This window comes from Pan troglodytes, chromosome 1 (assembly GCF_028858775.2).
Source record: "Pan troglodytes isolate AG18354 chromosome 1, NHGRI_mPanTro3-v2.0_pri, whole genome shotgun sequence".
Classification (NCBI taxonomy): Eukaryota; Metazoa; Chordata; class Mammalia; order Primates; family Hominidae; genus Pan; species Pan troglodytes.
Genome location: NC_072398.2, coordinates 219774936 through 219799848, shown reverse-complemented (window position 1 = coordinate 219799848; position 24913 = coordinate 219774936). Strand labels below are relative to the sequence as shown.

At 49.4% G+C, this 24913-nt stretch overlaps 1 protein-coding gene and 1 pseudogene across 11 annotated transcripts in view; one reads left to right on the top strand and one right to left on the bottom strand.

The window, feature by feature from the left end:
- Positions 1 to 11714: 11714 nt before the first annotated feature.
- Positions 11715 to 11838, bottom strand: LOC112207295 (small nucleolar RNA SNORA70; annotated as a pseudogene).
- Positions 11839 to 20569: 8731 nt separating this feature from the next.
- The window catches only part of VPS13D (vacuolar protein sorting 13 homolog D), a 283384-nt gene continuing 279040 nt past the window's right edge, over positions 20570 to 24913 (top strand). For 6 of the 11 annotated variants that reach the window (XM_009448451.4, XM_009448447.4, XM_009448433.4 and 3 more), the window contains exons 1-2: positions 20580 to 20679; positions 24732 to 24904. In XM_009448451.4, coding sequence (XP_009446726.4) covers positions 24808 to 24904 — 97 coding nt within the window. In that variant the 5' untranslated portion in view covers positions 20580 to 20679; positions 24732 to 24807. Of the gene's footprint in view, positions 20680 to 24731; positions 24905 to 24913 lie in introns of all 11 variants that reach the window. The other 5 variants (XM_063785968.1, XM_001145053.7, XM_009448445.5 and 2 more) reach the window with 2 other exon arrangements.

The window sequence follows — 24913 nt, the reverse complement described above, 5'->3', positions numbered from 1 at the left end:
CCTGGTCTCATGCCCTTATCCTCCAGGTCTCCTGGGCCTGCTCTCAGGACCGGGATGGGGTCTCTGCAGATCCCTAGCAGCCTAGGCAGCCAGGCTCTGCCCTCCTGGGGACCCCACTCGGGGAGAGTGGGTGCCCCTGGGATGCTCAGACCAGTACAGGGTTTTGGGGGCCCAGAGGACATCCCTGGGCCCAGGTAGGAGGTTAGAACAGGGTTCTGGGGATGACCTCTGACCTCTTCCTGAGGGATGAGCAGCAGTTTTCCAGAACAAAGGATTGCAGGGAACTGTCAGGCAAAAGGAGTTCTGAGTTTAAAGGCCTTAGCCTGGCCAGCATGGTGAAACCCCATCTCTACCAAAAATACAAAAAATTAGCTGGGCATGACGGTATGCACCTACAATCCCAGCTAGTCAGGAGGCCGAGGCACGAGAATTGCTTGAATCGAGGCAACAGAGGTTGCAGTGAGCTGAGATCGGGCCACTGCACTCCAGCCTGGGTGACAGAGTAAGAGTCTGTCTCCAAATAAAATAAATAAATAAAATCAATTAATTAGAAGAAAGCCTTGGAGGGGAGAGAGACCTTGGCCTGTGTATTGGTTCCACTGACCCCCTGGGTCACCATCGTCACTCCAGCTCCTGTGACTCCCTCAGTGGGACCATTTTCATTCTTGGTGATTATAGGATCTGTGATTGATGGAACGCCCCGCCTCCTGGCTTCTCGCCTTCCTCTCCTCCATGGTCCTGTCCTCCAGCCTGTCTCAGTCACTCAACCCTTGACCAAGGCTCCCCACACTTATTCCATAAAGAGCCAGGGAGCAAATTTATTTTAATTTTTTGAGACAAGGTCTCACTCTGTTACCCAAGCTGAAATGTGATCGTGGCTCACTGCAGCCCTGACCTCCAGTCGCAGCCTCTTGAGCAGCTGGGACTACAGGCATGGACCACTATGCCCAGCTAAATTTTAAATTTTTTTTATTTTTATTTTTTGGGTTTCCCTGTGTTGCCCAGGCTGGTCTCGAACTCCTGGGCTCAAGTGATCCACCGGCCTGGGCCTCCTAAACTGCTGGGATTACAGGTGTGAGCCATTGCGCCTGACCAGAATCAATATTTTACACTTGTCAGGCCTTACAGTTTCTGCAACAACCACTCAACTGTGCTGTTGAAGTGTGAAAACAGCTGTGCACAGGACATGAAAGAATGGGCAGGAGGCGGATGTGGCCTTCGGGATGTGCCCATGCCAGTGCCTTAGAGCCTGACATTACTGATAACTGCACGCTAATCTCAATTTCAAGTATCCCACTTTCCCCCACCCCTACTTCCTCCTGTCTTTCTCCCTCGGTGGCACCTGCAGCTGTTGGTTACGTTTTCTCCCTTGTGCGCACCCACGACACTTTCTCCTGGTTTGTTGTTCTCTCTCTGGTTGAACCCAGCTCTCTGCTTGTGCCACGCCTGCACGTCTGCACCTGGATGGGGCAGGATGATGGCCTTCCACCATGCTGGCTGGTCGCGTTTTCATTTCATGATCATTAGACTTGGCTGGGCACAGTGGCTTATGCCTGTAATCCCAGCACTTTGGGAGGCTGAGGTGGGCAGATTGCTTGAGCTCAGGAGTTCAAGACCAGCCTGGGGCAACATGGTGAAACCTCATCTCCACAGAAAAATACAGAAACTAGCTGGGTGCGGTGGCACGTACCTGGAATCCCAGCTACCCATGAGGTTGAAGTGGGAGGATTGCTTGAGCCCAGGAGGCGGAGGTTGCTGTGAGCTGAGATCTTGCCACTGCACTCCAGCCTGGGGGATGGAAAAAAAAGAATAAATTCTATGGGGGTCCTTGGTGCTGCCCAGCAGTGACAACAGGTCCCCTCCCTGATATATTAGTTCCTGTTGCTGCTATAACAAACCACACAAACTCAGTGGCTTAAAACAATACAATTTCATTCTCCTACAGCTCTGGGAGCCAGAAGTATAAAAGCAAGGTGTTGCCAGGCCTGCTAAGCTCAAACGGGGAATTTGTTCTTGGAGGCTTTAGGGGAGAATCTGATTCCTTGCCTTCAGCTTCCAGCGGTACCTGCATTCCTTGACTTATGGCCCCTTCGTCCATCTTCAGAGATAGCAACGGAATCTCTTCAGAAGTCAGATCTCCCTTTGCCTTCCAATTGTAGGGACACCTGTAATTACAACGGACCACCCAGAAAATCCAGGACACTCTCCTCGTCTTAGCATCTTGGCCAGGTTTCAGGAATTCAGACATCAATGTCTTTGCAGGGGCAAAGACAACCATTGGTTATGCAGCCTACCAGCTCCTATTCACTCAGTCTCCCACTCTTTCTATTTATCTTTTAATTTTATTTATTTATTTATTTTTTGAGATGGAGTCTCGCTCTGTCACCCAGGCTGGAGTGCAGTGGTGCGATCTCGGCTCACTGCAAGCTCTGCCTCCCGGGTTCAAGCGATTCTCCTGCCTCAGCCTCCCGAGTAGCTGGGATTATAGGTGACACCACCACGCCCAGCTAATTTTTGCATTTTTAGTAGAGAAGGGGTTTCGCCATGTTGGCCAGGCTGGTCTTAAACTCCTGACAGGTGATGCACCCACCTCAGCCTCCCAGAGTGTTGGGATTACAGGTGTGAGCCACTGCGCCTGGCCTATTTTATCTTTTAAATAAAAGGATTCATTGAAGTTTTTGTTTGAGACTGAGTACCACTCTGTGACCCAGGCTGGAGGGCAGTAGCGCAATCACAGCTCAATGCAGCCTGAAACTCCTGGGCTCAAGTGATCCTCCCACCTTGGCTTCCCAAAGTGCTGGGATTATAGGGATGAGCCACCACGCCTTACCCCACTCTTCCAGATGGACTATTTCATGTGTTCTCCTTTATCCCCAAGCCTCTGTCCTCACCCCACCCTTACCTTCAGTTGGTTACCTTGCTGTCTATTTCACCGAGAAAATAAAACACAAGAGAATGCTTCATGCTTGCCCCACCACATCTGCCCTCTCACCCTGCATCTGTGCCCACAACCCTGGCCTTGGCCGTGACTGGGTCTGAGGACAGCGCCTCCTCTGCACGGGATCTTAGCATCTCTCCTGGCTCAAGGACATTGCTTCAGTGAGTCTCCTGTCTCTTTCCTTCAGCATCAATTTCTCTGGCTCCTGGATCTTTCCTGTTTGCATATAGACACCCTGAGGTTCCTCCCATTTGTGAAACAACCTCACACCCATTAGGACAACTGCTATCAAAAACCCAGAAATTAGTAAGTGTTGGTGAAAATGTGGAGAGATGGAAAACCTTGTGCGTCGCTGAGGAGAGTGCACAGTGGTCCAACTGCTATGGGATACAGTGTGACAGCGACTCAAAACATGGAACATAGAATTACCATCTGATCCAGCAACTCCGCTTCTGGGTGTGTACCCTAAAGAACTGAAAACAGAGTCTCAAACAGATATTTGTACAGCAGTGCTCCCTGTTCATAATAGCCAAAAGGTGGAAACAACCTAGGTGTCCAAAAGGTGGAATGGATAAACAAAATGTGATCTACAGGCTGGGTGCAGTGGCTCACACCTGTAATCCCAGCACTTTGCGGGGCTGAGGCAGGTGGATCACCTGAGGTCAGGAGTTCGAGACCAGCCTGGCCAACATGGTGAAACCCCATCTCTACTAAAAATACAAAAATGAGCCTGGCGTGGTGACACACGCCTGTAGTCCCAGCTACTCAGGAGGCTGAGACAGGAGAATCACTTGAACCCAGGAGGCGGAGGTTGCAGTGAGCCGAGGTCGCGCCACTGCACTCCAGCCTGGGTGACAGAGTGAGACTTCATCTCAAAAAAAAAGAAAAAAAAGTGGTGTACAATGGAATATTCAACCTTAAAAAGGAAGGAAATTCTGACACGTGCTGCAACATGGATGCCTTGAGGACAAGGATCCCTTGTCCCTTATACTAAGTGAAATAAGCCAGTCACAAAAGGACAAATTCTGTATGTTTCCCGTACATGAGGTACCTGGAGTAGTAGGATTCATAGAGATGGAAAGTAGGGTGTTGGTTGCCAGAAGCTGGGAGAAGAGGGAATGGGGAGTCAGTGTTTAATGGGTGCAGAGTTTCAGTTTTTTGAAATGAAGAGTTCTAGGCCAGGCATGATGGCTCACGCCTGTAATCCCAGAACTTTGGGAAGCCGAGGTGGGTGGATCGCTTGAGTTCAGAAGTTCGAGACCATCCTGGGCAACATAGCAAGACTCCGTCTCTATGAAAATGAGCTGGGCATGGTGGCATGCGCCTGTGGTCCCAGCTACTCAGGAGGCTGAGGCGGGAAGATTGTGTGAGCCCAGGAAGTCGAGGCTGCAGTGAGCCATGACCTGTGCCACTGTACTCCAGCCTGGGTGACAGGGTGAGACCCTTAAAAAAAAAAAAAAAAAAAGAGTTCTGCAGATGGATGGTGGTGATGGTTGCACAACAATATGAAATTACTTAATGCCACTGAACTATACACTTAATAATGGTTAAGATGAGAACTTTTAAACAAAAACCAAAAAAGAGCAACAACTACAAAAAGATGATAAAATTTTGTGGGAGGCCGAGGCGGGTGATCACCTGGGGTCAGGAGTTCGAGACCAGCCTGGCCAACATGGCGAAACCTCGTCTCTACTAAAAATACAAAAATTAGCCGGGTGTGGTGGCAGGCGCCTGTAATCCCAGCTACTCGGTAGGCTGAGGCAGGAGAATTTTTGAACCTGGGAGGCAGAGGTTGCAGTGAGCCGAGATTGCACCATTGCACTCTAGCCTGGGAGAGAAGAGTGAAACTCCTTCTCAAAAAAAAAAAAATTGTTATGTGTATTTCACCACAATTAACAACAGAAACCTTGCTCACAATTCTTCCAGGCGCTGTCAGATTTCTCAGCTACTCTTACAGCGAAAACACCTGGAGAACAGCATATTCAGGTCTCCAATTTGTCTTCTCCCATTTTCTCATGTGCCCACCACTTGTGCCCCCTACTCTACTCAACCTGTCTTTTGACCAGGTCTCTATGAAACTCCATACGGCTAAATTCAATGATCAGCTTCAGTCCCCATCTCACTTCTCCTACAGGCAGGCGGTATTTGACCTGAGTGATCAATCTCCACTCCTCGGAAGTCTTTCCTTGCCTGGCTGTCAGGAGTCCACACCCCATGACTCTCCTGCCATCTCAGGGACCCCTTCTGCCTTCCTGCCTGGTTCCTCCTCATCTCATCAACGTCTGACTGATGAGGGGTCCCAGGGCTCAGTCCTTGCACCTCTTCTCCCTCTCCAACTCCCTCGTTGCGGATCCCATCCAGCTTTAAATACCTGAAATACATCCTGATACCTCCTGACGCTTGAAGGAACAAGTATGTATTGTGCTCTAGTTGCGGGGATTCAGTGGCTGCTAAAATGAAGCTTACGTAATGGGTAGGAAGAAAAGAAACATAATATCAGACAGGGATGAAGAAAATGAAGCTGGACACAGGGGACCAAGGGATGGAAGTGCCCTTTTGGATCAGGGAGGGGACCAGGAGAGGTAACCTGGGAGCAGAGGCCTGAGGGAGCCAGGGATCAGCCAAGCCTGCCCTTGGCCTGGGACAGTGGCAGGAAATGAGGCTGAGGAGTGGCCAGGTCCAAAGGATGGCCACTGTCCTGCTAAGGCAGACAACGGGACAAAGGACTCGCTGAAGAGGTTTCACCGGTGGGGGGATATGGCCAGATTTGTCTTTTGGAATGATGTCACCAGGTGCTGGGGAGAGAGGAGGTTGGAAAGTGCAGTTGTGGGGACTGCTTACCAGGAGGCAGGGGGCTCCTTCTGAAGCTCCCTTGCCTTGGCTATACTCGGGGGATGGCTGGAGAGAGATGGATTAGAAGCGGAGAGACCGGCAATGTGCTGGTTAGTCTCCATCCACCCCTCCGGTTCCCCTCTCTGCCCTGCTTTGTGCCCTGGGAGACTGCCTCCTGCACACACATTCCTGGACCCCTTTCCCTGAGGCTCCCAGCAGGGTTTGGCCATGGGAGAGCACTAGCAGTGATACAGAATGGCCAGGCTCCTGGCTAAGCCCCACCCTTAAGCCTGGAACTGCTGCCCTAAGTGAAGACAGCTGACCCTATTTTTCTGCCCAAATGCTGCCTTTTTGGCCTGCCATGCCACTATTCTGTGCCCATAAAAAGACTTCAGCTGGCAGAGTGACACAAACGGCTGACTGGAGGAGATAACAAGCATCTGAGCAGAAAAGCAACTGAGCGTCGGAGACTACGGATAGACGTGATTGACTTCAGATGGCGTGGCTTCAGGGAAAGATCACCTTCCTGCATCATCCCCTTTTCAGCTCCCCTTCCACTGAGAGCCCCTTTCACTGCTCAATAAAGTCTTCTGCGTTCATCATCTTTCAATCCATCCGTGTGACCTGATTCTTCCTGGACGCCAGACAAGAATCTGCATGCTGAGAAGGCAGGGACTTGGATGCTGCTGTGGGGACTGCACAGAGCCTGCTCCTACCAGAAAGGAGCGACTGGCCAGTTCCGGCGTTCATTCCCTCTGGTCCTCGCACTCACTTGCTTACATGCTTCCTCTCACGAGGAGTGGCCAGTGGCAGGCTGAGTGAAATGAGCCACTCCAATTCCTGCCTATGAAGGGGGCTAAGGGAACGATCCCATCTCATCAGGAGACTAGAGGATGGGAGGAAAGTGAGGCCAGGTGTGTATTCCCTACTCCCCTTCCCCTTCTGGTAGATTCTCCCTGCCACCACCACTGTGGCCCCATAGCTTCCGCTACTGCCTCTCCTTGTGGGTTCTTCTAATGCTTGCCTCTCCTTGGCAAAAGCGTCTTCCTTCAACTTGCCTGTGCCCTGTGTTTCCTGCACAGAGGCCATTGCAGCCCCAGCAGCTCTGGTGTTCACTCATGGCGTCATTGCTGCAGATGTTCACGTTTACTGAACATCCACTCTGCAGAGGCTGGGGCTGCACTGAGCTTGAGTCCCCATTTATATATACAATGGGGATAGTAACAGCACCAACCTGGTTGGGATGTCAATGTATGAAACATGAGCTGAGCCAGTGTGTGGATCATGGAAACTGGAATAAACCCCCTTTGAGAGCAGGGAATTGACTCGGTGCTGGGGGAGGAGGGCAGCTTTGGCTCCTTGCTCTCATAGGCATTGGACATCGGCTGGTGCTGAGACCAAGGGACCAGATCCAGCGCTGCTGTTTCCCAGAGCTCACCACCTACCTGGAGACAGAGGAGGCACCAGATGATTCTGTTTGAGGGGGTCCATTTGGAGCAACCAGGGGCAGCCACCTGCCTGATATGGTAACCAGTCAGCATGGGCCAGGCTTGCAGCTTCTCTTGCCCATTTCTTTAATCAGGACAGAACATGTGGTTTGGCTGAGCTAGGACCAGCCTGGGTAGAGAAGGAATGTCTTTTTGAGTTCTTTTTATTGTTCTCATTCATTCATTATCATTATAGATGAACAAGCACAGAACCCAAAATTGTGGGTCCAGCCCGGCATGGTGGCTCAAGCCTGTAATCCCAGCACTGTGGGAGGCTGAGGTGGGAGAATTGCTTGAGCCCAGGAAGTCGAGGCTGCAGTGAACCGTGATTAAGTCGAGGCTGCAGTGAACTGTGATCGAGTCACTGTACTCCAGCCTGGGTGGCAGAGTGAGACCCTGTCTTTTTTTTTTTTTTTTTTTGAGACGGAGTCTCGCTCTGTCACCCAGGCTGGAGTGCAGTGGCGTGATCTCAGCTCACTGCAAGCTCCGCCTCCCGGGTTCACGCCATTCTCCTGCCTCAGCCTCCCAAATAGCTGGGACCACAGGCGCACGCCACCATGCCCGGCTAATTTTTTTGTATTTTTAGTAGAGATGGGGTTTCACCGTGTTAGCCAGGATGGTCTCGATCTCCTGACCTCGTGATCCGCCTGCCTCGGCCTCCCAAAGTGCTGGGATTACAGGCATGAGCCACCACGCCCAGCCCCGAGACCCTGTCTTAAAAAAGAAAAGTTGTAGGTCCTTGAAGCCTACCTGCCCAGGTGTGAATCCTGGATGCAACACTTCCTGTTGCTGTGACCTCAGTCAAGTGAATGAATGTCTCTGATGTCTCTGTGCCTTACTCGCCTTATCTGTAAGATGGGATTAAAATCGTACCTCCCTCAGATTGTGGGATTACATGAGTTACTGTCTGAAATGCTTAGAACTGTGCCTGGCACATTGTCAGGGCTCCATACATGTTAATTGCTTTTTTTTTTTTTAATGTATAGGTGCTGAGAATGCTGCAGATAACAGCACAGGCAAGGTCCCTGTCCACCTGGAGCTGACACACTAGCAGGGACTATGTAAAGACAGACATGTAGGCTATGCCTGTAGTGGTAAGTGCTAAGAAAAATAAAGCAAAGTGAAGGGACAGATAGGGTTGCTGCCAGTTTGCAAGGTGGGTTGAGGAAGGCTTCTCTGAGGTGCTGGAGTTTAAGCAGACACCTTGGTGAGGGGAGGACAGGACAGCCATGGGACTATGGGGGGTGGGATGGGATATGGGGTTGGGAGAGTGGCGTGAAGCCATGGAAAGGACTTTGGCTTTTTTTTTTTTTTTTTTTTTTTTTTTTTTAGACAGAGTCTTGCTCTGTCTCCTAGGCTGGAGTACAGTGGTGTGATCTTGGCTCACTGCAACCCGGGTTCAAGTGATTCTCCTGCCTCAGGCTCCCAGGCAGCTGGGATTATAGTTGTCTGCCATCATACCTGGCTAATTTTTGTATTTTTAGTAGAGACAGGGTTTTGCCATGTTGGCCAGGCCAGTCTTGAACTCCTGACTTCAGGTGATCCGCCTGCCTCAGCCTCCCAAAGTGCTGGGATTACAGGTGGGAGCCACCATGCTGGGCCGTTAGGTTTTATCTTCAGTGTCATGGGAGGGGCCTGAGCTGGGGAGTGTGGGAAGTTCCATAGCGTTGTCTGAGCTAATGCTGAGAAAGCAGACTGGGTATGGTGGCTCACACCTGTAATCCCAGCACTTTGGGAGGCCCAAGGTGGGAGGATGGCTTGAGGCCAGGAGCTTAATACCACCCTGGGCAACATAGGGAGACCTCGTCTCTACCAAAAAATTAGCTAGATTGCTTGAGCTGTGATGGTGCCACTGCACTCCAGCCTGGGTGACAGAGCGAGACCCTGTCCCCAAAAAACCCCAAAATACCACAGTTGAGAAAGTGAGGTTGCATCATTTCAACTCGGTAACTGTCCTGCGAGATAGGCAAGGTACTCATTATCCCTGCTTTGCAGAGGAGGACGTAGGGCTGGCAGGGCTGGGTTTGACACTTATCTTAGGATTGTGTTGGACAGGCTGTTTACTGTGGGAAGTTCCTGATAAGCAGCTCCTTAGAATTTCACAAGAAAGTCAAGGAAACCTGGATTTAAAGGGGTAGACATCTTTCTGGGGAAACTAGCAGCACCCTGAAAGCTGGGAGGTTGGGCTGAGCAGCTGCTTTGGGTGAATCTAAAGGCTGGGAATCCTAAGAGTGACTGTGCCTTGGTTCCACCACTATTTTGCCATGTGAACTTTGAGCAGCCTCTGTCCCCCTCTGGAGCTCAGAATCGCCATCTGTGAGATGAGGGGGCTGGCCTCTGAGCTGTGGTCTATTTGCCTTTTCTCTCTCTTTCTCTTTTTTTTTTTTTTTTTTTTTTTTTGAGACAGAGTCTCACTCTGTCACCCAGGCTGGAGTGCAGTGGTGCAATCTCAGTTCACTGCAACCTCCACCTCCCAGGTTCAAGTGATTCTCCTGCCTCAGCCTCCCGAGTAGCTGGGACTACAGGCACCAGTCACCATGCCTGGCTAATTTTTTGTATTTTTAGTAGAGACAGGGTTTCAACATGTTGGCCAGGATGATCTCCATCTCCTGACCTCGTGATCCATCCACCTCAGTCTCCCAAAGTGCTGGGATTACAGGTATGAGCCACCGCGCCCGGCCACCTTTTCTCTTTTTTTCCCCATGGGGTGATGGTACCATCTATCCCTGGGCTGCTTGCACTTTCACAAGAGATTCTGGACCTGTGCTTCCAAATAGAGTAGCTACCAGGAACAGGTGCTTCTGAGTACTTGAAACATGGCTAGTTCAGGTTGAGATGTGTAACATACATCTCAATATGAAATACCAAATATAGAAGACTTACTATGAAAAACTATATACAATACATTCTTGGTATTTTTACATTGATTTACATGTTGAAATGGTCTTATTTTGGATATACTAGGTTAAATACAATATTAACTTCATTTTACCTGTTTCTTTTCACTCTGTGATTTGGCTACTGGAAAATTTGAAATTTATGCATATGGCTTGCATTCTATTTCTATTGGACAGCACTGCCTTACAAAGTTAAAAGCCTTCAAGACCTAATTAAATTAATTCATAATTAAAATTGCAACTTCCTCACATCTGGGATCTTCCTACCCCCCACAGGGCTCTTATGGTACTTATCACCTTCTCAAATACTATATAATTTACATATCTGTTATATTTATTTCTTATTGTCTACACCTCCTGCTAGAATATAAACTCTAGGATGGCAGAGCTTTATTTTGCTCAGTCATAGGCTTAGAACAGTCCCAGGCAGCCAGGCTCGGTGGCCGGTGGCTCACTCCTATAATTCCAGCACTTTGGGAGGCTGAGATGGGTGGATTGTTGGAGCCCAGGGGTTCAAGACCAGCCTACTGAACATAGTGAGAGCCCCCCAGCCATCTCTACAAAAAATCAAAAAATTAGCCAGGGCCGGGCACGGTGGCTCATGCCTATAATACCAGCATTTTGGGAGTCTGAGGTGGGCGGATCACTTGAAGCCAGGAGTTCACAACCAGCCTGGCCAACATGGCAAAACCCCATCTCTACTAAAAATGCAAAAATTAGCCAGGCATGGTGGTGCGTGCCTGTAGTCCCAGCTACTTGGGAGGCTGAGGCAGGAGAATCACTTGAACCTGGAGGCGGAGGTTGCAGTGAGCCGAGATTGCGCCACTGCACTCCAGCCTGGGTGACAGAGTGAGTCTCAAAAAAAAAAAAAAAATTAGTTGAGTGTGCACACCTGCAGTCTTAGCTACTTAGGAGGCTGAGGTGGGAGGATCACTTGAGCTCAGAAGATCGAGGCTGCAGTGAGCCATGATTGTGCCACTGCACTCCAGTCTGGGCAACAGAGTGGGACCCGGTCCAGCCCTCTCACTGCAAAAGAACAGTGCCAGGCACATAGTAGGTGCTCAGTTGACAGTGAATGATTGGATGAATGTAGGCAAAGAAGCATTCAGTTTTTTGTTTTGTTTTGTTTTGTTTTTTTGGGTGGACAGGAAGTAGGATATTTATTGGTGGGCATAATTTATTGGGGGCAGCACAGTGAAAGCCCTCATAAGTACAAGACCTGCCACTTCTCCAGGGGGCCATGACTGGGGATGGATTTGACCCCACAGCCATCTGGGCTGAGCTGTTTCTCAGCCACCACATATTCAAATTCATCTGCATTGAACTTGGTAAAGCCCCACTTCTTTGAGATGTGGATCTTCTGGTGGCCAGGGAACTTGAACGTGACCCTATGTAGGGCCCCAATCACATGCTCATTGTTCTGCAGCTTGGTGTGGATGAACATGATGACTTGGCCAATGTGAACCCTGGCCACGGTGCCCTGGGGCTTTCCAAAGGCACCTTGCATGCCTGTCTGAAGCCTACACTGGGGACAATGCCAAGGTCAAAGACATTGGAAAGGGCTGTCTCCATAGTCCCTTAGAGCAAAACTCAGGCTGTCTACACAACAAAGGAAGCTGTTTGCAGCCATTACACATGGGGCCCTCAGCAGTTTCCAGAGTGGCCAAATCTTCAATTTTTCTAGAGATGTCCTAAATACAGATTTTCATGTGTAATCTCCAGATTTTTCTGTTTTCAGTAATTCAAATGAGCTTAAAGCATTGTGTGTGCCAACAGAAACATTTCTGCAGGAGTTTTGGCTACCTGTCTGCATCCCCTGTGGTCCAGATGATTCCAGAAACTGATATAGGAGGACAGGTGGGGAGGAACCTGATGTGGGGAGAGTGTGGAGCTGGGCTCTGCAAATCTGCCTGTCCCAGAAAACTTACCCCTTCTGGGCCAACATGCATCTAAGTGGGTGGTAATTAAGGAATGACCCCCATCTCCTGCAGCCCTTCCTCTGGTATGTCTACAACTAAAAAAAAAGCAAGGTGCTTTTTTTTTTTTAAAAGAGGGTCTGTATTAGTCCATTTTCATACTGCTATGAAGAAATACCCAAGACTGGGTAATTTATAAGGAAAAAGAGGTTTAATGGACTCACAGTTCCACACGGCTAGGGAGGCCTCATATTCTTGGCAAAAGGCAAAGGGGGAGCAAAGGCATATCTTACGTGGTAGCAGGCTGGAGAGTGTATGCAGGGGAACTGCGCTTTATAAAACCACCAGATCTCATGAGACTTATTCACTATCATGAGGACAGTATGGGAAAAAACCCACCTCCATGATTTAATTACCTCCCACCAGGTCCCTCCCACAACATGTGGGGATTATGGGAGCTACAATTAAAGATGAGATTTGGGTGGGGACACAGCCAAACAATATCATTTTGTCCTTGGCCCCTCCAAAATCTCATGTCCTTACATTTCAAAACCAATCATGCCTTTTCAACAGTCCTCCAAAGTCTTAACTCCTTTTGGCATTAACTCAAAAGTCTACAGTCCAAAGTCTCATCTGAGACAAGGCAAGTCACTTCCACCTATGAGTTTGTAAAATCAAAAGCAAGTTAGTTACTTCTTAGATACAATGGGGCATTGGGTAAATACACTTGTTCCAAATGGGAGAAATTGGCCAAAACAAATGGGCTATAGGCCCCATGCAAGTCTGAAACCCAGTGGGGCAGTCAAATCTTAAAGCTCCAAAATGATCTCCTTTGATTCCATGTCTCACATCCAGGTCAAGAGATGGGTTCCTACGGTCTTTGGCAGCTCTCCATCCTGTGGCTTTGCAGGGTACAGTCCCCCTCCTGGCTATTTTCATTGGCTGGGGTTGAGTGTCTGCAGCTTTTCCAGGTGCACAGTGCAAGATGTCCTACCATTCTAGGGTCTGGAGGATGGTGGCCCTCTTCTCACAGCTCCACTGGGCAGTGCCCCAGTGGGGACTCTGTGTGGGGGCTCCCATCCCACATTTCCTTTCTGTACTGCCCTAGCAGAAATTCTCTGTGAGGGCTCCACCTTGCAGCACACCTCTACCTAGTGTTTCCATTATCCTCTGAAATCTAGGCAGAGAGGTTCCCAAACCTCAATTCCTGACTTCCATGCACCTGCAGACCTAACAGCATGTGTAAGCTGCCAAGGCTTAGGGCTTGCACCCTCTGAAGCAATGGCCTGAGGTGTATGTTGGCCCCTTTTAGCCATGGCTGGGACACAGGGACCAAGTCCCAAGACTGCACAAAGCAGCAAGGCCCTGGGCCTGGCCCACAAAACCATTTTTTCCTCCTAGGCCTCCAGGTCTGTGATGGGAGGTACTGCCATGAAGACCTCTGACATGCCCTCTAGACATTTTCCCCATTGTCATGGCGATTAATGCTTGGCTTCTTATTACTTCTGCAAAGTTCTGCAACTGGGTTGAATTTCTCCCCATATATTTTTTTTTCTATCACATTGTCAGTCTGCAAATTTTCCAAACTTTTATGCTTTTTTTTTTTTTTTTTTTTGAGACGGAGTCTTGCTCTGTCGCCCAGGCTGGAGTGCAGTGGTGCAATCTGGGGTAACTGCAAGCTCTGCCTCCTGGGTTCACGCCATTCTCCTGCCTCAGCCTCCCAAGTAGCTGGGACTACAGTCACCTGCCACCAAGCCTGGCTAATTTTTTTTTTGTATTTTTAGTAGAGACGGGGTTTCACCATGTTAGCCAGGATGGTCTTGATCTCCTGACCTTTGTGATCTGCCCGCCTCAGCCTCCCAAAGTGCTGGGATTACAGGCGTGAGCCACCACACCCAGCCAACTGAATGCTTTTAAGAGCACTCAAGTCATCTCTTGAATGCTTTGCTACTTAGACATTTCTTCCCTCAGATACCCTAAATCATCTGTCTCATGTTCAAAGTTCCACAGATTTCTAGGCCAGGGGTGAAATGCTGTGAGTCTCTTTGCTAAAGCATACCAAGAATCACCTTTGCTTCAGTTTCCAATAAATTCTTTGTCTCCATCTGAGACCACCTCAGCCTGCACTTCATTGTCCATATCACTATAAGCATTTTGGTCAAAACCATTCAACAAGTCTCTAGGAAGCTCTGAACTTTCCCACATCTTCCTGTCTTCTTCTGAGCCCTGCGAACTGTTCCAGGCTCTGCCTGTTACCCAGTTCCAAAATCTCTTCCACATTTTCTGGTATCTTGATAGGAGTACCCCACTCTACTGGTGCCAATTTACTGTATTAGTCCATTTTCATACTGCTATAAAGAAATATCCAAGACTGGGTAACTTATAAAGAAAAAGATGTTTAGGCTGGGCACAGTGGCTCACGTCTGTAATCCCAGCACTTTGGGAGGATGAGGCAGGTGGATCACAAGGTCAGGAGATCAAGACCCTCCTAGCCAACATGGTGAAACCCCACCTCTACTAAAAATACAAAAATTAGCTGGGCATGGTGCATGCCTGTAGTTCCAGCTACTTGGGAGGCTGAAGCAGGAGAAGCGCTTGAACCAGGGAGTTGGAGGTTTCAGTGAGCCAAGACTGTGCCACTGCACTCCAGCCTGGCAACAGAGCGAGACTCCATCTCAAAAAAAAAAAAAAAAGGAAAAGAGGTTTAATGGACTCACAGTTCCACATGGCTGGGGAGGCCTCACAATCATGGCAGAAGGCAAAAGAAGAGCAAAGGTACATCTTACATGGCAGCAGGCAAGAGAGCGTGTGCAGGGAAACTCCCCTTTATAAAACCATCAGATCTCATGAGATTTATTCACTATCAGCAAAACAGCATGGGAAAAACCTGCCCCCATGATTCAATTACCTCCCGTCAGGTCCCTCCCACAACATGTGGGGATTATGGGAGCTACATTTCAAGATGAGACTTGGGTGGGGACACAGCCAAACCACATCAGGGTCTTACTATGTTGCCCAGGCTGGTCTTGAATTCCTGGGCTCAAGAGATCCTCCCGCCTTGGCCTCCCAAAGTGCTAGGATTACAGGCATGAGCCACTATGTGCAGCCTAAACTGCTTTTCTTATATTCATACAACACTTCTGACTCCAAATTGTGGGTTTTCCACACCCCAAGCAATTCTCTAATTCTCTGAACACCAATTGTGTGTCCTGAGATTCAATTCAATTCTGACACTACCTACCTGGCATTAGCAGAAGATCCCACAAGTAAAGTGCTCAGCCCCACAAGACTGCCCCACTTCAGATGCCAATCACTAGTCCAGGCCTTCTGTACTTCTGACTGATCAGCTATAAATTGGGGGTTCCCATGACCCCTCCCTTAGGTTTGATTATTTTCAATAATGGCACACAGAACTTAGGGAAACACTTTACTGTCTTTCTTTTTCTTTTTTCTTTTTTAGATGGAGTCTTGCTCTGTTGCAGGCTGGAGTGCATTGGCACAATCCCAGCTCACTGCAACTTTTGCCTCCTGGGTTCAAGCAATTCTCCTGCCTCGGCGTCCTGAGTAGCTGGGATTACAGGTACCTGCCACCATGCCTGGCTAATTTTTGTATTTTTAGTAGAGATGCGGTTTCACCATGTTGGTCAGGCTGGTCTCGAACTCCTGACTTCGTGATCCGCTTGCCTTGGCCTCCCAAAGTGCTGGGATTACAGGTGTGAGCCACTGCTCCTGGCCACTTTACTTTCATTTACAATTTATTATAAAGGATGCAACTAGTAGAAAAATGCACAGGCCAAGGTGTTAGAGAGGGGGTGGGGCTTGGAAACACTGAACCTTTAGGGTTTTTTTGTTTTTTTTTGAGATGGAGTCTCTCTGTTGCCCAGGCGGGAGTGCAGTGGCCTGATCTCAGCTCACTGCAAGCTCCGCCTCCCAGGTTCACACCATTCTCCTGCCTCAGCCTCCCAAGTAGCTGGGACTACAGGCGCCCGCTACCATGCTCGGCTAAATTTTTTGTATTTTTAGTAGAGACAGGGTTTCACCATGTTGGCCAGGATGGTCTTGATCTCCTGACCTTGTGATGCACCTGCCTCGGCCTCCCAAAGTGCTGGGATTACAGGCGTGAGCCACTGTGCCCGACCACCTTTAGGGTTTTTACGTGGGCATGATTGACTGAATCATTGGCCATTGGTGATTGAACTCAATCTCCAATCCTCCCCGCAGGTCGGAGGCGGTCAAAGAGTGTGTGTGTTTTTGCGTGAGATAGGCCAACCCTCTCTCTAATAACATGGTTGCTCCCTCTGGCAACCAGCCCCATTCTGAAGCTATCTAGGGACTTTCAGCCACCAGTCATCTCAGGAACCTATGAAAAGACACTTTTATCTCTCTGGAGATCCTGGTGGTCCCAGGAACTCTTGGGTTGGGAACTTGGGGATGTTGACCAAAGAGTATAAAGTTTGGGCCAGGTATGGTGGTCACGCCTGTCATCCCAGCACTTTGGGAGGCCGAGGTGGGTGGATTACTTGAGGCTAGGAGTTTGAGACCAGCCTGGCCAACATGATGAAACACCGTCTCTACTAAAAGTACAAAAATTTGCCAGGCGTGGTGGTACATATCTGTAATCTCAACTACTGGGGAGGCTGAGGCAGGATAATCGCTTGAACCTGGGAGGCAGAGGTTGCAGTGAGCTGAGATCACGCCACTGCACTCCAGCCTGGGCAACTGGGTGACAGAGAGAGACTCCGTCTCAAAAAAAAAAAAAAAGAAACAAAACAAAGAGTACGAAGTTTCAGTTAAACAAGAGAAAGAAGCTATAGTGATCTATTGCTCAGAATGGTGACTATAAGAAATAATACATTGTATATTTCAGAATTGCTAAAAGAGTAGGTTTTAAATGCTTTCATCCGGCCGGGCGCGGTGGCTCACGCCTGTAATCCCAGCACTTTGGGAGGCCGAGGCGGGCGGATCACGAGGTCAGGAGATCGAGACCATCCTGGCTAACACGGTGAAACCCCGTCTCTACTAAAAATACAAAAAAAATTAGCCGGGCATGGTAGCGGGCGCCTGTAGTCCCAGCTACTTGGGAGGCTGAGGCAGGAGAATGGCGTGAACCCGGGAGGCGGAGCTTGCAGTGAGCCAAGACAGCGCCACCGCAGTCCAGCCTGGGCGAAAGAGCGAGACTCCGTCTCAAAAAAAAAAAAAAAGTTTTCATCCAAAAAAGTATGTTAGCTGATGGATTTGTTCATTAGTGTGAATTAATCATTCCACATTGTAAATAGATATCAAAACAGTGCACTGTAGCCCATAAATATATACAATTATTTGTCAATTAAATTTTTGAAAAAAGCTGTGAGCAGTGTCTCCTGCCTGTAATCCCAGCACTTCGGGAGGCCAAGGTGGGAGGAATGCTTGAGCTCAGGGGTTCAAGACCAGCCTGGACAACATGGCAAAACCCCGTCTCTACTAAAAATACAAAAATTAGCCGGGCGTGGTGGTGCACGTCGGGAATCCCAGCTACTCGGGAGGCTGAGGCATGAGAATCACTTGAACCTGGGAGGCAGAGGCTGCAGTGAGCCGAGATTGTGCCACTGCACTCCAGCCTGGGTGACAGAGTAAGATCGTCTCAAACAAACAAACAAAAAAAACCCCCAAAATCAGCTGGGTGTGGTAGTGCACCTGTAGCCTGTAGTTCCTCTGACAGTTTTGTCTTTTCTGGAATTTCACAAAAATGAAATCATTACGGTATGTGGTCTTTTTCCACATAGCTAATACTTTTGAGGTTCCTCCAGATCGTGCCTGCGTCAGCACTCCTCACCTTTTTGTTGGTGAGTAGTGCTCCATTGTGTGACTATGTTGCAATTTGTTTGTCCACTCTCCTGTTGATGGACATTTTGATTGTTTTTTTTTTGTTTCTGGCTTTTATGAATAAAGCTGCTATGAGTGTTCATGTATAAGTCTTGGTGTGGGCATATGTTTTAATTTCTCTTGGCTAATATCTAGCAGTGGGATTGCTGTATGGTAAATGTATATTTAAACATTTATAGGAAACTGAGGGCACGAAGACTTTCAGTAATACTGGTCGAATCAATGGTGCCCAGGAATTTGCGTTTTTGAGACAGGGTCTCTGTTGCGCAGGTTGGAGTGCACAGGCATGATCATTGCTCACTGTAACCTTGAACTCATGGGCTCAAGCAATCCTCCTCCCAGTAGTTGGGAGTACAGGTATGTGCCACCGTGCCCAGCTAATTTTTTCATTTATAATTTTTTGTAGAGATTGGGGTCTCCTTATGTTGCACAGGCTGGTCTTGAATTCCTGGCCTCAAAAAATCCCCCCCACTGCCTTGGCCTCCCAAAGTGCTAGGATTACTGGTGTGAGCCACGGTGCCAGGCCATGTGCAGTATTTTTTTGGATTTTTTTTGAGATGGAGTCTTGCTCTGTTGCCGAGGCTGGAGTGCAATGGTGAGATCTCGGCTCACTGCAACCTCTGCCTCCTGGGTTCAAGCAATTCTCCTGCCTTAGCCAGGAGAGTAGCTGGGATTACAGGCACCTGCGACCATGCCCGGCTAATTTTTGTATTTTTAGTAGAGATGGGGTTTTGCCAAGTTGGTCAGGCTGGTCCTGAACTCCTGACCTCAGGTGATCCACCCACATCTGCCTCCCAAAGTGCTGAGATTGCAGGCATGAGCCACTGCGCCTGGCCTGGGCCATGTGCATTTCTAATAAGCTTCCCAGGTACAGCCAAGTGTCTGTGCTAGGTGATCTGGACTTCGAGGTCCTTCACCTCTGAAGGACTGCCTTCCTTCCTCCTTCTGTCTGTGGAGTTCCAGGTTTTACTCCCAAACCTCAGCCCCAGAGGAGACCCAGCATCCAGATTCTGAGAGGTTGATCCCACCATACAGGAACCCCAGTCTTGCTCAGGAGTGAGTCAGCCCAACATGCACCCTCATTAGCTTAGCATCATGAGGGTTGGTAATTATTATGGTAAATACATGATTGTAACCTTGCCGTTCTGCTTCCTGCATCTTCTAATTTATATGAGCCTGAGGTCTCCCTCTTGCCCTTCTTGTGATAATGCAAGGAGGAAGTGTTCAGTTGTTCATTCATACACACTTATTGAGTCTTTTCTGTGCTAGGCAATGTCTAGGTGTTGAAGAAACACTGTGAAAGGGATAAAATCTCTGTTTTCAAGGTACTGGGGAAAGAACAACATATGTATAAACAAACAAGGTAATCTCAGGGAGTATTAGGTTCCATGAAGAAAATACAACAGGGTAATGGATAACGGAACTTTATTTTTATTTTTATTTTTGAGAGGGAGTCTCACTCTGTCTGGAGTGCAGAGGGGTGATCTCGGCTGACTGCAACCTCCGCCTCCCGGGTTCAAGTGATTCTCCTGCCTCAGCTTCCCCAGTAGCTGGGACTACAGGTGTGCACTACCACGCCCGGCTAATTTTTGTAGTTTTAGTAGAGATGGGGTTTCACTACGTTGGCCAGGCTGGTCTCAAACTCCTGACTTCAGTGATCCGCCCGCCTCAGCCTCCTGAAGTGCTGGGATTACAGGCATGAGCCACCGTGCCCAGCTCATAGTGGAACCGTAGATAGGCACAAGTCCTCTCTGAGTGGAATATTTGAAGCCAGAGGGAGTCAGCTATACGAATATCCAGAGCTATTCTGTAGCTCTGGATTGGCCACAAGAGGCTATTGAGCACTGGAATTCTGGCTAGTTTGTACTGAGATGCGCAGTAAATGTAAAATATACCCGAATTTCAAAAACTTACTATAAAAAAGTTAACATATTGTATTAGTAATTTTTTCTTTTGGCTACATGTTGAGATGATCATATTTTGAACATATTGGATTAAATATATTAAAATGAAGTTCATTTTCTTCTTTTTCGTTTTAAAAAAATGTACTAGCTAGTAAATGTGAATTGCCTATGTGGCTGGCATTGTATTTCTATTGGTCTGGGGAGAAGGCTCCTAGGTAGAGACAACGGCAAATGTACAGTTCCTGGGGCAGAAACTGAAGGATGCTGAGGCAGAGTCGGCCGGGGAAAAAGTGGCTGAAATGGGAAGGGACCAGATCCAGTGGGACCTTGGTGGCAGCTCTGTAAGGAGGTGGGTTTTAACTGAAGTATGGTGGGGACGCCGTTTTAAGCAGGGAAGGGCAGGGTCTGAATTAACAGGCCCCTGTGGCTGCGAAGTGGGGAACGGACTGTGGGTGAGTGGGCCAGACGGACGGCCAATTGCACCTTTCGCTTGGATGGAAGGCAGGGTGGTTGTAGGTGGGAAGAATCCTGGGTTCCCATGCTGTCTGAACCAGAGTCATTTGTGGCCCTGCCCTCCCCTGGGACTCAGTTTCCCCACCTATAAAATAAGCCCCAGTGTCCGCGAACCCTGGAGGGGCCCGCACCACTGCAGGAGCGGCCGCCGGCGCCAGGGGGCGCCTCCTCGATAACTCGGCGCTCGGCTGGCCAGGCACCGGCGCGTCGGCCGCTCGATTGGTCGGGTCGGGGCCGGCCTGAGCGCCGCGGGCCTGCGCCATTGAGGAGCGGCGGGGAGGAAACGCCGCGCAGCGCCGGGCTGGGGCGGGCGGCCCGGGACACCGACAGGTAGGGGCCGAGCGGCTCCGTGCCGGGCGGGGCCAGGGTCGGGAACTGCAGGGCCGGCGCGGACCCGCGGGCCGCCGCTAGGGCTCCGCCTGGACATGGGGGCCCGGGCCCACCCTGGGGAGAGCGATGCTGGGAGCCTGGGGGCCCCGTCGTCCGGCCTCGGTCTGAGCCCCTCGGGGTAACCCTGGGCGTCTGCTCCCCCCGGGCCCCAAGCCCGCCACCTCCGGGGACCCCTGCGTCCGAATCCCCGCGAGCACCCCAAGCACAGGCTCGGGGCTGGCTGAACCTCTGGGAACCCCGACGTCCGTGTCCTGGGGAGCCCGAGCCCCCGCTGGACCCCGGCACACTTTCCGGGGTCCCAGCAGCCTGGCGCCCTGGAATTGGGGGGTGTCAGTCCGCGCCTGTCCGCCTGAGCCTTGGTCTCAATGCAGGACCCCAGTGTGCGAGCCCCCCACATTACGCCGAAGAGTGGGGTGTCAGTTCTCTAGAATGCCTTAGCCACCTCCCTTAATCAGCCACCCGAGGTCACACTCTCGGGTGGAGACATCAGGCCTAAAACCTCTCTTTACCTTTTGCCCCCCAGGGTCACGCCCTGGCCCAGCCACTCCTCCTAGGTGTGGGATGCCAGACATCAGGCCTAAAACCTCTCTTTACCTTTTACCCCCCAGGGTCACGCCCTGGCCCAGCCACTCCTCCTAGGTGTGGGATCCCGGCGCCGTTCCCTCCAGGTTTTACTTGGGTGGTGGGGTCTCTGTCCCCTGGAGGGGGCTGAGGGTTCCGAGAGCTGCGGGCGGGAGGGTTGTGGGAGCGTCGCCTTCCGGGCAGTGCCGTTCCTGTGGGGCCACCGGTCGCACAGCCGTCCCCGCCCCGGTTTTGGAGCTCCCTGGCGCCGGCAGCGTTCAGCCCTGGCCGCCTCGGGGAGGGACGCCCAGGTCCGGTTGCCAGTCCTTCCTATTCCCGGTCTGGCCGCTCCTCAGGGGAGGGGCCTGGCTCAAGGTCATGCCCGGCTGTCTGCCCGCCCGTGGGCTCAGCACTGATCCCTACTGTCACCCGCCCCACTGGGTAGGGGAGCCCAGGTGGGGTTTAGTGCCAGGCAGCTGCCTAGAAGTCCTGATGGACCGGAGTGTAAACACTTTGGGACTCTGGCCAGTCTGGCGGCCCTTGCTGACACTGAATTCCTTCAGGGAATCCTTGAAGTGGCCTCAAGCACGGTCTAGATGCTTAGCAGAGCAAATAATGGGTGCTTTCTGGTTTGGGCCTCCATGTTACTGACCAGGTTGCCTTACAATGCTAATCACTCATACTTTTAAAATCTGTGCTTTGCATTCTTTTCCGTTTAGGGCAAGTAGGGTAGGGCCTGAACTTGTTTACAAACTGACAGTTGTTTCCCTTGATTTGGAGATAATTGGTAGTTGGCACTCAGAGTTGGCATTTAGGGCCGAAATTAGTGGCAATAACTACAAAAATAAAGAGTACTCTGACCTTGGCTTCTTACTCAAGTTTGTTTGGAGTCCCCATAGTAAGATTAGTCAGTTTCACATTTGGTTTTCACAAATTTACTCCTTTCAAGTTATAATAGTGGCCGGGCACGGTGGCTCACACCTGTAATCCCAGCACTTTGGGAGGCCAAAGTGGGCAGATCGCTTAAGGTCAGGATTTCAGACCAGCCTGGCCAACATGATGAAACCCTGTCTCTACCAAAAATACAAAACTTAGCCGGGGATGGTGGCAGGTGCCTGTAATCCCAGCTACTCAGGAGGCAGAGGTAGGAGAATCGCTTGAACCCAGGAGATGGCGGTTGCAGTGAGCCGAGATCCGAGATCCCGTCACTGCACTCCAGCCTGGGCGAGGGAGCAACACTCTGTCTCCAGAAAAAAAAGTTACAATAGAGAAATGTTTCTTTTATTCAGACTGTTGAGCATTTTTTTTTAAATTGTTCTTATAACATCTTCTTTAAACAAATGTAGCTAATAATTAGTTTTATGTAACTCTACCCTTAAAAAATATCTTTATATTCCATTTGCAGAAAAAAAAATCTTTGGAAAGAAATTGGTCAAATATTTTACCAAATGCTGTTTTTTTCTTTTTGCTGTCACTGTTGACCAATAAAAGTTAATCTTCTCTGGAAGTACAAGATATTGTTGACAAACAAAAGCCAGTTTTTCCAGGAGATTGAATTCATTCTTGTGGAGGCCTTGTGCTTCTGGTAGTTGTTGGATGGCAGCCTCTCAGTTGGGATAGGTGTATCTTCTAGCACTAAGATGAATCACTAGAGGTGGGGCAGCGTGCTTGGAGAGGATCCTGAAAGTAGGCTGGCTCCAGTGGGATGCGTGCCATGGCAAGTCTGTAGTGCCTGGCAGGGTGGCTGATGACTGACATGGTGGATCAGAGCAAGATTTGAGGCTCACAGTTTCCACTGGGATCTTCTAGTTGAGCAGTCTCAGAACCCAGTTAAACTTTTGTGTCTCAGTTTCCCTCATGTTGACTTTTTGTAATACTATAATTAGTCTTTTTTTTTTTTTTTTGGTAATACTGGTAAACACCAGTTATTATAACAGGCAGTAGTACCTACAAAATCTAAATACCGTGGCTGGAGCCAGAGGATTTCTGGAGTTTGGGGTTTGTAATAATCGACTAAGATTGTTCATTGTATCAGCGTCATCTGGTGCCCAGGTACCAGTAATGCAGTTACAGGACATTTAAGAACAGTGATAAAGCACTGTCGCCTCTCTCCCATGTATATTATTTTATAAGTGATCCTCATGAACAAATTTGAGACATTTAATTTGGGCGGCCTAAATGAGGATCATTAAAGAATGTGAATTCTCCCCCCACCCCCAACTTTATTCAGGTTTGTTTCATGAGTTTCTTTTTCTTTTTTTTTTGAGATGGAGTCTCACTCTGTCACCCAGGCTGGAGTGCGGTGGTGTGATCTTGGCTCACTGCAACCTCTGCCTCCCGGGTTCAAGGGATTCTCCTGCCTCAGCCTCCCGAGTAGCTGGGATTACAGGTGCCTGCCACCATGCCTGGCTAAGTTTTGTATTTTTGGTAGAGACAGGGTTTCACCATGTTGGCCAGGCTGGGTTTGGACTCCTGACCTCAGGTGATCCACCTGCCTCGGCCTCCCAAAGTGCTGGGATTCCAGGCGTGAGCCACCACCCCCGGCCTCTTTCATGAATTTCATTCAGACAATCTCTTAGGGCATTTTCTGTCTTAATCTAGGATAAGGTTTCTTAACATTGGCTCTGTTGACATTTGGGTTGGATAATTCTTTGCTGTGGGAGCTGTCTTGTGCGTTGTAGGTTTAGCAGCTTCTGTGGTCTTTATTCACAAGATGCCAGTAGCAGCCCCTAAGTCATGATAAAAAATGCCTCCAGAGATTACTAAATTATGCCCATAGGAGAACCTCTGATCACGGCAGTCTAATCCCAAGGTAAATCAACATAAGCAAGCAATGGACAGTCACACTGAAAAGATAGACAGCTTTGAATTGTAGGTAATTTTTGGTAAATTTAAGAGTGACTATTCCCTGAAGCAGCATCAGAATGTAGGTGTTTTGGTTTGGCCCTCCAGTTACTGATGGGGACATCTTACAGAGCTTCTTGCCTCATCTTTTAAAACATCTGCAGCCGGGCACAGTGGCTCATGCCTGTAATCCCAGCACTTTGGGTGGCTGAGGCGGGTGGATCACCTGAGGTCAGGAGTTTGGGACAGGCTGGTCAACATGGTGAAACCCCATCTCTACTAAAAATACAAAAAATCAGCTGGGTGTGGTGGTGGGCAGCTGTCATCCCAGCTACTCGGGAGGCTGAGGCAGGAGAATGGCTTGAACCCGGGAGGCAGAGATTGCAGTGAGTCGAGATTGTGCCACTGCACTCCAGCCTGGGTGACAAGAGCGAAACTGTCTCAAAACAAAAAACCAAAAACAAACAAAACCCAACAAAACATCTGTGCTTTGCATTCATTCATCTACCTTCAGGCAGGTAGAGGAGGAAATTGGCTTAGAAAATCATCCTGTTTTTATGTTGATTTTCATTATTTTCCTTTCATAGATTTTTCTGTGACCATGAAAGAGAGAAATAAAGAATGATCCATGATTTCTAAACACCTTTTCCTGAGGATATAGTCATGTTGGAAGGCCTTGTAGCCTGGGTTCTCAATACCTATTTGGGAAAATATGTCAATAACCTGAACACTGACCAGCTCTCAGTTGCACTTCTCAAAGGTGAGTATT